The 12,492-nt window shown below is 40.7% G+C and overlaps 1 protein-coding gene across 1 annotated transcript in view; it reads left to right on the forward strand.

Annotated features, from left to right (window-relative positions):
- Positions 1 to 4,793: 4,793 nt before the first annotated feature.
- The window catches only part of MOV10L1 (Mov10 like RNA helicase 1), a 30,568-nt gene continuing 22,869 nt past the window's right edge, over positions 4,794 to 12,492 (forward strand). The window contains exons 1-5 of the mRNA XM_069850085.1: positions 4,794 to 4,961; positions 9,230 to 9,386; positions 9,790 to 9,902; positions 10,686 to 10,876; positions 12,310 to 12,450. Coding sequence (XP_069706186.1) covers positions 4,797 to 4,961; positions 9,230 to 9,386; positions 9,790 to 9,902; positions 10,686 to 10,876; positions 12,310 to 12,450 — 767 coding nt within the window. The 5' untranslated portion in view covers positions 4,794 to 4,796. The remainder of the gene's footprint in view (positions 4,962 to 9,229; positions 9,387 to 9,789; positions 9,903 to 10,685; positions 10,877 to 12,309; positions 12,451 to 12,492) is intronic.

Consider the following 12,492-nt stretch of genomic DNA (forward strand, 5'->3'; position numbering starts at 1 on the left):
CCCTCAACTTAAGAAGTATATGGAGCTGTTGGAAAGCGTCCAGAGGAGGGCTACAAGGATGATCTGAGGGCTGGAGCACCTTCCATATGAGGACAGGCTGAGAGAGTTGGACTTGTTCAGCCTGGAGAAGACTACAAGGTGATCTTATAGCGACCTTCCAGTAACTGAAGGGGGCTACAAGAAAGCTGGAGAAGGACTATTCATAGAGGCTTGTGGTGATAGGACAAGAGGGAACGGTTATAAACTGGAGGGGGGCAGATTTAGATTGGACATTAGGAGGAATTTCTTCACCATAAGAGTAGTGAGACACTGGAACAAGTTACCAAGGGAGATTGTGGCTGCCCCATCCCTGGAGGATTCTAAGGCCAAGTTGGATGGGGCCTTGGCTAACCTGATATAGTGTCCCTGCCCATGGCAGGCAGGGTGGAACTAGATGATCTTTAAGGTCCTTTCTAACCCTAACTATTCTATGATTCTAATCAGTTCCTGGAATTTATTTAAGTTCCCTCCCCTTGGTGCACGCACTCTGCCCTCTGGGGGTCTTGGGCTGGGTGCTTTTGGAGGAAGGCTCCCAGTCTTCTTCATGGTGAGCTTCTCAACTCTCCTTCTTGCGCATGCTCTTAGACAGCTGGGGCACCTTGTCAAGTTTGCATTGGTCCTAGCTGGTTCTCCTTTCTTTTATCATTGCACTAGTCCTTGTTATCTGGCTTAATTAGATACAGTCACATTCTTTCCTTTTCTTTCTAACTGCAGCCTTTTTAAAATTCCTTATGTAAGGATAAGTATCCAGGAGCAGCCTAGCTAAAAGTTATTTTTCAAGCTAATCCTATCTTTTCATTCTAAAAATCACAAAAAACTATACATAATATTCAAACAAATAATAGGTTGGTAACTTTTAACAAATAATTTCTTCCTTCAATCAGTATCTAAAGAGTGGACATCAAGAGGATGGAGCCAGACTGTTTTCAGTGGTGCCAAGAGACAGGACAAGTGGCAACAGGCACAAGTTGGAACACAGGAACTTCCACATGAACATGAGGAAAAAGGTCTTTACTGTAAGGGTGACAAAACAGGTTGCCCCGGTCAAGTCACCGCCCCTGCAGGTATTTAAAGATGTGTAAGTGAAATGCTCAGGGATATGACTTGCTAGTGGACAGGTATGGTTGGGCTCGATGATCTTAAAGGTTTCTTCCAACCTAGCGATTCTATCATTCTACGAAAACCTGCCCAGTCGTGCCCCAGTGCCACCTGCTGTAGCTGAACCTCCTTTAGCAGGGGGGCTGCATTGGAGGATCTCTAGACGTCCTTTCCAACCCCACCCCCACCGTTCTGCGGTTCCGCCTCCCCAAGCCCTGCTAGCCTAGCAAAGGGGATACTCCCACCCTCCTTCCTGCCAGCGAGGGGCCTCCCAGCCCCCGCCGTGCCCCGGGCGATGGGGCCGGGACCGAAGGCGCGAAGCCTCCGCGGGAGAGAGGGAGAGAGAGAGAGAGAGAGAGGGAGAGAGAGAGAGAGAGAGAGAGAGAGAGAGAGAGAGAGGGAGAGGGAGAGGGAGAGGGAGAGGGAGAGGGAGAGGGAGAGGGAGGGAGTAAGAGAGAGAGGGAGGGAGGAAGAGAGAGAGGGAGGGAGGGCTCGGCGTTCACGTGACCCTCACGTGACGCAGCGCGCGCTCAATCCCCCGCGCGCAGGGGAAGGAGAGGCTACACGCGTCCCCAGCCCGCCCCGCGGCGCGCGCGCTCTCGCTCACGTGACCCGGGGCGAGCGGAGCGATTGGGCGGCGGCTGAGCGGGGGCGCGAAGCGCGGCTTGGGGAGCGGCTCCCCGCGGGCGTCGGGCGCTCAGGGATGCTCAGCCTCTTTTGGAAGGTGGTCTCCTACTTTTGGAGACGCCTAGATGACGAGGAAGGAGAGGAGAGATGGGCGGCCTCAGGTAGGCGTTCCTGGGCCGGGCTGCTGGTTCGCAGCGCCAGAGGCGGTGCCTGTGTGCGGCCTCAGTGCCTCGAGGGCGGCGGTGGGCGAGCATCTGCTTCCTTAGGAAACAGAAGGCTACGTGAAGAAACGTGAGAAGGATATGGAGCTGTTGGAACAGGTCCGCGGGAGGGCTACAAGGATGATCCGAGGGCTGGAGGACCTCTGCTATGAGGACAGACTGAGAAAGAGTTGGGGTGCTTCAGCCTGGAGAAGGCTCTGGGGAAACCTTACAGTGACCTTCCAGTGTCTGAAGGGATACGTGAAAGCTGGGGACGGACTTTTTACAAGGCCATGTAGTGATAGAAGAAGGGGGAGTGGCTTTAAACTAAAAGAAGGTAGATTTAAATTAGATATAAAGAAGAAATTCCTCGTGAAGAGGATGGTGAGGCACGGGAACAGGTTGTCCAGGGAAGCTGTGGCTGCCCCATCCCTGAAGGTGTTCAAGGCCAGGTTGGATGGGACCTTGGGCAGCACGAGCTAATGGTAGGTGTCCCTGCCTATGGCAGAGGGGTTGGAATTAGAAGATGTGTATGGTTCCTTCCAACCCAAACCATTCTATGATTCTATGAAATCAGGAAAAGAAGGCAACTTTTTGACTCAGAGCACAAGGTGGTATTCCTAGCAATACTTTTTTTGCTCTCTGTTTTCTGTAGGACAGGTTACTGTTGCGGCTTACGGTATGGCATGAGCTGTAAGAGGAATATGGTGGTGACGGGTGATGGATGTTTTAAGCTTTTCCTTGCGCTACTATCTTAATAAATAAACCTCCTTCATCTTCCAAGGGGTGTGGAATAGAGATGATAATGTACCAGTGATTTTTTTTTTTAGGCTCCAAAATGGTGTATGTTTTAGGTACTTTGAGTAGCATTGTTCAGTGTAGTAAAAAGTGCTTTTCCATATTTATGAATACAGAAAGCAAAAAAGATTACTTACTGTAGTAGTAGTCTTGATTGTGAGTGTAACTAATAATGTTAATATGCTAAACTAGCATACTTAAGTCCAGCTTTGAGCCTGAAGTTGTAGTCCAGTGCTGTTCAGTGAAAGTTTGTGTGCTGTGTAAGTAGATACTACTTTTAATACAAAAGACTTGAAACTCCTAGGTCTCCAAAGAAAAAGCACCGCATCTCAGTTCAGAAGCGTAACAACTATAATATTATATAAACAAATTTGAAGAACTAATTTGTATAATTTGTTTACTTTTCTTGCTTTTTCGTCATGGAGATCTTAAATGTGTTGGATTCCTTGTGCAAACATTGTTGAGAACTTTTTTTTGGTATGGAAAACCTTGAAAATAGTTGTTGGCCCAGAGCTTTTGAGAGAAGCTGTGTAGCTTGTTGTTTGGTTATTTTTTTATATATATCTCAGGTTTTTCAAGGTATTTGAATACATGTAATACATGTATTGAAGTGCTGGATTCTGCACTTGAGAAGGGGTAATCCTTGTTGTACCTTGAAACTGGGGGATAATAGACTGGAGAGCAGCCCTGCACGGAGATCTGGGAGTTTGGGTTGATGGCAAGTTGAACATGAATCAGCAGTGTGCCCTGGCTTCCAGAAGGGCCAACCATGTCCTGGCACGCATCAAACGCAGCATAGTTAGCAGGGTGAGAGAGGTGACTGTTCTACTCTACACCACCCTGGTGCGGCCCCACCTTGAGTACTGTGTGCAGTTTTGGGCACCTCCATACAAGAAAGACATCAGACTGTTAGAGTGCATGTAGAGGAGGAATCAGAGAATCACTAAATTGGAAAAGACCTTTTGGATCATTAAGTCCAGCCATTCCTGTTTGCCACTAAACCGTGTCCCTGAGCACCTCGTCTACCCTTCTTTTAAATACTTCCAGGTATGGTGACTCAACCACCACCCTGGGCGGCCAGTTCCAGTGCCCAATGACCCTTTCTGTGAGAAATTTCTTTCTGATATCTAGTCTGAGCCTCCCTGGTGCAGCTTGAGGCCATTCCCCCTTGTCCTGTCACCTGGGAGAAGAGGCCAGCACCCTCCTCTCTACAGCCTCCTTTCAGGTAGTTGTACAGAGCAATAAGGTCACCCCTCAGCCTTCTCTTCTCCAGGCTAAACAACCCCAGTTCCCTTAGCTGCTCCTCATAAGACTTGTTCTCTAGCCTCCTTCACCAGCTTTGTTGCTCTTCTCTGGACACGCTCCAGAGCCTGAAAGGCCTTGAGGGAAGACTTAGGAGGAGCAGCTGAGGTCGCTTGGTTTGTTTAGCTTAGACAAGGCTGAGGGGTGACCTCTTTGTACTCTACAGCTTCCTCAAATTGCACATCAGAGGGGGAGGTGCTGATCTCCTCTATCTGGTGACCAGCAATAGGACACAAGGAAATTCAATGAAGCTGTATCAGGAGAGGTTCAGATTGGATGGTAGGAAAAGGTTTTTCACTGAGCACATCAGTCACTGGAATAGGCTCTCCAAGGAAGTTTTCATGGTACCAAGCCTTTCAGAGTTCAAGGAGCATCTGGTTGATGTTCTTGGTCATGTGGTTTAGTTTTAGGTGGCCTTGCAAAGAGCAGCGATTTCCACTTGATAATCTTTATGGGTCCCTTCCAACCTGAGATATTATGTGATTTTTTTTCACACAGCTTAAAAAATGTTGTTTTTACAATGTAGTTTGTATTTAACAAGCTTTCTTAATTGATTGAAAACATAACTTGCTGTAAGACTTCAAAACTTAAATGTGAAACTAATCAGTTGGCAATTTTTTGATAGAAGGTATAGCATTTCTAGTAGCATTCATTACTTGTTGCCTAGTTCTGTAAGCTTGTCTCTATGCCAGTTCTTTTCCTCTGGATGCAGGTAACAAAGAGTTAAAAACCATGCAAGGAGTGGTGACGAGATTTTGCCATGATTATGGGTTGATAGATGACATGATAATCTTCACAAGGGATGCTGTTACAAAAAATCTGCTGCTGACTGTTGGACAGGAAGTTACTTGTCTTGTTGAAGAGGATAAAATGTCAGGTGGCTTGAAGGCCATCAGGGTAAGTGGTGAAGAAAAATAGTTGTCTAACTTTTTTCTTTAAAACTCTTGAGATATTCTTTTGGAAGTAACTTTAGTTTTAGCCTCCTCAATTCTACAAAATAGGAGAAATTGCCAGTACTTCACCTAGTGTAGGTAAGTTGTTTTGGGTTTTTTATTATTTTATTCGATCTCCTTTAAAATGTTGTTCCTTTAATACTGATTCTGAATATAGGTGTAGATGTAGGGAATATGAAACTATTGTTTAAGATAATTACATCAGAATTTGTTAAATCATAGCCAGTTCTGATCTGTGTATTAATTTTTTAAAAGACAATTTTATATTATTGATATATATGGATAAGAAAATAAAAACCGTCGTAGCAAGTTTACTCTTTTTGCACAGAATTGAATAAAAAGATAAATTTTAAAAAGTCCTGTTGTAAAAAACATCGGCGACTTAATGTCATTGAAGTTTATAAAAGTGGAGATACTGATACCTTTCCTGCTTTTAACTCTTTGTTTGTAAGCCTACTTCAAGCTTGACTATGTGTTGTAACAACTTTAAACTACTGTAATTTTTCTAATTGTATAAGCTCAGTTCTCAGGTGTCTGTGATAATTAGCTAAGAAGCAGAGTTAAGTGGCTCTTCTTCGTTTAGGTATCATGTAAATATGACTGGTGCTTCAAAGACTGAAAGGAGTGCAGACGAAGTTGATAACAGGGTGGTACAGAACCCATCTTGCTGGCTTGCACCTGCTTGGCTTAGCTGCTTTCTACTCGAAGCTTAGCACTCAACTGGTGTGCTTCATCTAATAAACTCACCCTGAGCACAACTCTGAGCCAAAGCTTATGTTTTGAAGAGCTGCCCTTAAGGCAAGTAGTGTTTCTGTAGTCAATAAGCAGATAGCATCATAGTCCGCCTTGTGAGTGATCTCACAAGCAGTTTAGTACAATATGGTTCCATTTATTGTCATGGTCTTCCTTTGAGTATGACTATGTGGATGAAGGAGAAGAAAACATTTGTCTTTGCTGCCAGAAAGTTGCCTTCTGTAAAACATATGGCAGTACAGGTGGTGTTCATCTAGAAAGTTAGTTTATTACATTTCTCAGGTGTTTTGCCTTTAAAAATCTCTCTGGGATTCAAAGCTCTGACTTCATCGGCCCCTATAGCTGTTGGTCATAGGGAAAGATCTTTACATGATTAAGCTATGAATAGGAAACCAGCAAAAAGATCCTCGATGCCTGCTGAAAGCCTTTTATGTAATTATTATTTGTCAGGAATAAATATGCTTTTTATCTGAATGTGATAATAGTCCATGAGTTTGACTAATGGGGAAGACGGGTTTTCTGGCTGAAATAATGAATTGCACATAAGCTTCCTAGAGGCTGGACTAAGCTTAAAGTAAATGCATACATCTGAGAATTTTTTTTCCTTTAATGATTGAATTGGCAGTAACTGTACTATGTCTGACAAAATGAAGTTGTCTAGAAATGTGACTTCTCAAGTAGGAGTAGGTAGAAAATAAAAATACTAGAGGAGTAACTTCATATCCGTTTTACTTTGGAGGTTTAAATGCACGTTTTGATATTTGTGAAATCCATAGACTACTGAGGAAAGTAGTTGAGTTACTTGTATAGAATTTTTCAAGCTATGTTGCTCATTTGGTATTAACTAAAGATCTCATTTCTGAGATGTTTGCAGTTAATAACAATCAGCTGGATGTTTGGTTTGGTTTCTTTTTCATTTGGGTTTGTTAGGGATCTGTTTGTTGATACTTTATTTCAGGAAGATGTAAAAAGTTGCTTGCATGCTTATGTTTTTCTCTGTTCTGTCCTCCCTGAAACTCAAAATAGCAACAAGGGCAATTTCTGAAGACAAAAGTAAATAACCTGTTTCCTATTAAATTAGAACTATGTGAGAAACCAGCAGTAAGTCATAAAATGAACTCCAGTTACATACGACATTTTCAGGGGAACTTTTCTTGGCAAATCCATTTCATTTTGGAGTCAACATGGTTTCATTGATTAAATAAAACAGAGGATAGAATATTAGGGGGTAGAGTTTTATTATATGATATAAAATTAAAGCGAAAAATGTTACCAGCTCTCTTGCTATCTAAAACCCTGTTGTCTTGTAAGGTAACCTTATGTTTCTCTTTTCAAGTGGGGTGACTTCCCTACATGAAAACTAAATATTGTCAAGTCCGTCAGCGGTTTCAGTAATTACTTTACATCTTGGCTCTCCTTCTTTGTATTCCTTTTGATTGACGTCTTTCATAGTACTGTTGAAATATTGTTGTCATTCCAAAATACATAAGCCTGGTTCTGAGAAACTACATAAGGATCTCCAAAACAACTAGGATGTTTTAGCAATTGTGGGATGCTTTCCTGTATATGATGGATAATGGCCAGCGTATTTTGTAAGCCTTCTGAAATAACCCAGTCTAGACTAGAACACCTGTTGTTGAGGTTACGTTTCACTTGCTTAAACAGCAGAGTGATCTTTAAAGTGAAGAGTATAGCAGTCACTGCGATGCAGTGTGCTGGCATTAGATCACAGGTCCTGCTGGTTGCCCCGCAGCAGGTATATATGTCACCACAGCAGGTGCATAGAAGTTATCTATGTCCTAGCTAAGGTTGAGTCTCTGCATCAACACTATGTTAATTTTCAGCAAGTGCTTTTGGGTGGAAGTTTTTGCCTGTTCCTTTGCTAAACAAATCTGCATTGTAAAAGGACTTGCAGGCTAGTCGAGGTAGCTTCTTTCACCAGTTTTTATTTTGGGATAATGCCTCAGCATCTGGAGTAGGATCCATGCAGTCAAGACAGAACAGTTAATGTTCAGGCTGTTTGTTCTTGCTTTGTAGTGTACGTGTTATTTGTGAAAACTGTGCCTCCAGGAATTGCACCACACAAAGTCAGTAATAGTATTTAACAAATGTAAAATTCCTCTTGATACTTAAGAAGTGTGGCTAGTGGAGGACTGTTTTCCATATGTGCACAAGTGCTGATTTGTTAGAGAAATGACACTGTACAGAGTCTTTGATCAGTGTGTTACTTCTTTTCAGAGTGTGTGTTCTTCATGTAGAAGTGAAAACACTACAGCTTTTTTTTTCTTTTCTGAGTTATAATTTCTGTAGTTACTCCCTTATCTTCATTATTCTAGTTTTCCGCTCAGTTGCTTTATTTTGTTTGTGAATTTGTAAACACTTGGCTTTCTGAAAAAAAAGTTAATTTAATGGTCTGACTTGAATGCTTACACTACGGTTTAAGGAAAAAGTTGTCCACGGGCATATTATTCATTCCTATTTGTTTAATCACAGCAGAGATGCCTTGCACACTTTCTTCGTGCTTTCCTACATCCTTATCCTCATAAGCCTCACAGAAGAATTTGATATCACTCCTTCTCCTGCTTCACTGAACAGTGTACTTTCTCCACATACCATCTGGAGTTAGTTAGTAATTCTTGCTTGACAGTAATAGGTGCTTCTGTCCAGCGGCACTGGTGTTACTGGCCCTGACAGTCCTTGTAGAAAGCAGGTTAGCTCTGAAGAACAAGTGTTTGAACTGTGGAGTAGAGACTCCTGAACCCATGGTGGTGGTGGCCCTTTGGCAACAAGGAAGAACAACTCACAGTTGGAAGAAGTGTAGTAATTAAGAGCAGAGATGTTGTATCCTTGGCCCAACGTAGCTGTGAGGGGCAGGGGAAATGGCTTGTATACATTGATGATTCGTAGCTTGTGTTCTGCAGAGGGCTGTTTAAGCAAGGAAACTTAAGTTTGAGGTGGTGATATGGGCAGTCTGTAAGAAACAGCTCTTGGGTGGTTTTTTTTTTCAGTAAAAATATTGAAGAATAAGTGAGAGGCAGTCTGAAACATATAGTGTTTAGAAATAGCATCTCAAAACTTTTTTTTTTGCTTTCTGAAATACTGGTGTTCTAGTTTGACTTGTGTACGCTTGTCGTTGGTGGGGGGCTGTCCTCTTAGCAAATGAAGAAAATGCTTAAGCGGACTTAAGGGATGCTTGGGAAAGGTATGACAAATCGAAGTGTAATTACAGTAGTGGTCAGTGTTGCAGCACACAGCAGACTTAAAAGAGAAGTTAATTACACTTTACTAGTCATGTTTTCTGTATGCAACAATGAATAGCTATGGTGAGTAGAGAATTCTCTGATAAGGAGATTGACTTCTGTAAGCAGTTTAAATTCTGGTATTTATTATAGGAATATACATTTAACATAGAATTCTAACTATCAGTTGTTTGAATGTTGAGCTTTTCTGTATTTATAGGTAGATGCTGTCCAGGATACATGGGGAGACTTCGATTCTACTTGTAATGCTTCTGAAATAAATATGAAAACATTAATTGGCAATATTACTGCTCTTTCTAAGAATGGTGGCTATATTAATCAGAATACATTTTTTGCCATGGAGAGCGTCTGTGAAGGTGTGTAGAAGCCTTCTTGTTGGCTCTTTGATTTTTTTTTTTTTGTTCATATGTACAATGGAAATATTTTCTGATAAACTTGCTGTCCCTATCCCAAATAGTGCTAATAAAAATATATGTAATGAAACAAATGTAGGGATTTAAGAAGCTTTCTCTTCATTCTTGCTAAGTATAACTTGCATGCAGTCGCGTAAGCGTAAGTTACATGTGTATTTTTCCAGTATCATTTTACGGATTTGGTCATAATCTACTGAGGGAAGAATTGTGAAGAGAAGTTTGAGCTCAGTGGATCTGAATAATTGTTCTGGATGGTCATTTTACTTAACTTGAACTAGTTCTGTATAAGAGTAAGGCAAATACCATCAGTAGCAATTAAACTTGAGAAATGTTCTGCTTTACATAGGTTTCAAACCTCATGAAGGTGACTGGGTGCAAGCAAAATATTTTATTAACCCAACAACATGGAACAGCAAGGCAGTTGCTGTAAAGCCTTTGAGATATAAGCAAGTAGACAAGGTAAATGTTCTGCACCTTGCTTTTGGCAAGAGGAATCTTGTGTGAAGTGGGGTTTTGAAGGTGGGTTTAAGTTGCTAAACAGAAAAAGAAAACATTGATTCATCATTTTATAGGATTATTTCTAGAGTAACAAAGCTTTTTGAAAAAGTATACATATTTTGATTAGAACAGGAAGAGTAACTGACTGACTTACTAGCTGTCAATTATTGACATGGATGCTTACTGTTATTTTAGTTACATTGGTTGTTAATGAGGATGTGTGGATTTTCACACTCTTGAGGTAGTAATGAATGTGAAATTTAGTATGTTTGCTTCAATTTATCCAAGTATTTTGGCTTAAAAACAACAGAGTTTTTATTGTGATGAAAATATTTGTTCCCTCTAGGAATACATGTATTGAGTGTATTGTACTTAAGTGTATATATTGAATAATATTTGCTTGTCAAGTATAGGAAAAAAAATGTCTTCTCTTGTGGCTGCTAGTATTGAAGCATGAATGTTGGCAAGTAGCAGGGCACGCATCGTAAGTTGAATTGTAGTGTGCACTTAAGTGGAACCCAATGGTTATCTGAAGTACTTGTGTTTCTTCACGTTTCTAAATCTAAAGAGAGGCATGGTAATTCTATGTTAGAGCTCTATGTTTACCTCCCACGAATAACTGTAATGTCAGAATTCAGCTCTGTTAATGCTAGAATGACTGTTGTAGGGAAACTGTGGAGTAATAGTATGTCTACTAGCTTAAGCAGATAATATCAAGTAACACTGAATAACAAACTATTACAGGTTCGTATTTCCAGCATCTGTGGAAGAAGTGGTACAATAGATGAGAGTATATTTTTCACTTTGGATTCATTGATACTTCCTGATGGCTATTCACCTTGTCGACATGATTTAGTGAACACGATTGTGGTGGAGAGCAATCAGTCGTGTTATATTTGGAGAGCTCTCTGCTTGGTGCCAGTCAGCCAGGATGGGTAATATTCTTTAATTCTTCTTCCACTTAATAACAATCAGAGATGAATTGTAATTATGAAGCTTAAATTTTATTGCATCTGTTAAGTGAGAAATAATGTGAATGCTTCACTATTTTACTAGAAGGCATGATAGGTCATTGAGAAGATCAGTGTGATATGTTTCAGTCCTTGCTTTTTCTTCCTTTTCAGATGGTGGGAGCATCTGTGCTTAGTAGAGAAGAAAAACAAGTAGCAGCTGAGCTCAGGGATATTGTTATGCAAGGAAGGAGTTTTGCATGGTTTTGTTAGAAAAATGCCAAGCTGATGTTCTTACCTTGTGTTTTCTCTAATCTTTGTTCTTCTAGTGAGGGCTTCACTGTTCAAAAACCATTCTCTGAAAAACTGATGCAAAATGGAGGTTTCTTTAATCCATTTTGCTTAAGTTGTAGTTATTCTTCTTGTCCTTAGTGATTCTTCTAGTTATGTCCTAAACAGTTGGACCTATTTTTAATGATGGAGTTTATACAGAAAATTATTGCTAAAGTAAACCTTAGGGTTGATTTTTTCAGTTTTAGTGTATTTCCTCTTGCATCAAAAAATTAAGGCAGCTTAAGCTGCAATGGGAGACATCTAGTGGGCTTTGCTACTAAATTGATGTAGCTAATAAAGAACAGCTGCAGTAACCTTCTACTTTATTGTATTGGATAACTAGGGAATACTTACTGTATGTAAGTATTGGTGAGATTATTAAAATATTCCTGAGTGATTTTAAGGCTACTGTTTTACCAAATAGTTTCTTAATTGTAGATTAGAAGCAGTTTTTAAATGTTTCTACAGATAGCTGAGACTGAGAGGTTAGAGCTTGTCTCAGACAAGGGGGAGTGTGTGACTTGGGTTTCATAAGCATTTTTTCATTGGCACTATGTGTGCCAGTAGTTTTGGAGGGTGCTTTTTGGTTTTCAGCTTTTTAAAAAAAATTCCTCTCCAGTTTGCTACTTTCAGGTTGAAGCAGTAAGTGAGTGTTAGGGGTTCATGTTGAAATCCTTGCAGTCTAGTCATTTTACCTCTTAAGCTCCAGTGCAAATCAGGACTCTTACTAAGGACTTGCTTTGTTGTGTCTTGGTTCAGGTCCCAAAGAGATCTGTAACAGCTTCAGTCACTATTTGATTCGGCTCTTCAGCAATGATTAGCTAGCTAATAAGTTTAATCTTGTATCAAAGTTTTACGCTGGTTTATTGTGCTGATGGGAAAGGGCTTGTAGTTTTTAATTTGCTGCTTAAATTGGTAAAGGTAATCTAAATGTCTTTGAGGTATGGGTAGCTGAGAAAGTGAACCCCTTTACCTACTTCTCCCTAAATACTGTGACCATGGTTTGGTATAATGATTCTTAAACTTGTGCTGAATCAAAGTTACTTGCTGTGTTTCAAAATTGCCAGTTAAAATTATATTTACAGACAATCTCAGTTTAATGAAACCAGTCTCCATGAGACTTACGAAGACTTAACGACAGATAAAGGAGGGTTGGAAGTATCAAGAATGACTAATTTTGGAACCCTGAAGCAGAGGGATTCTAAAAGAATGATCATTTGGATAGAGTAAGCCTTTCTGACTGTTATAAGCTTTCTCCCTTTCCATTA

This window comes from Phaenicophaeus curvirostris, chromosome 1 (genome assembly GCF_032191515.1).
Source record: "Phaenicophaeus curvirostris isolate KB17595 chromosome 1, BPBGC_Pcur_1.0, whole genome shotgun sequence".
Taxonomy (NCBI): domain Eukaryota; kingdom Metazoa; phylum Chordata; class Aves; order Cuculiformes; family Cuculidae; genus Phaenicophaeus; species Phaenicophaeus curvirostris.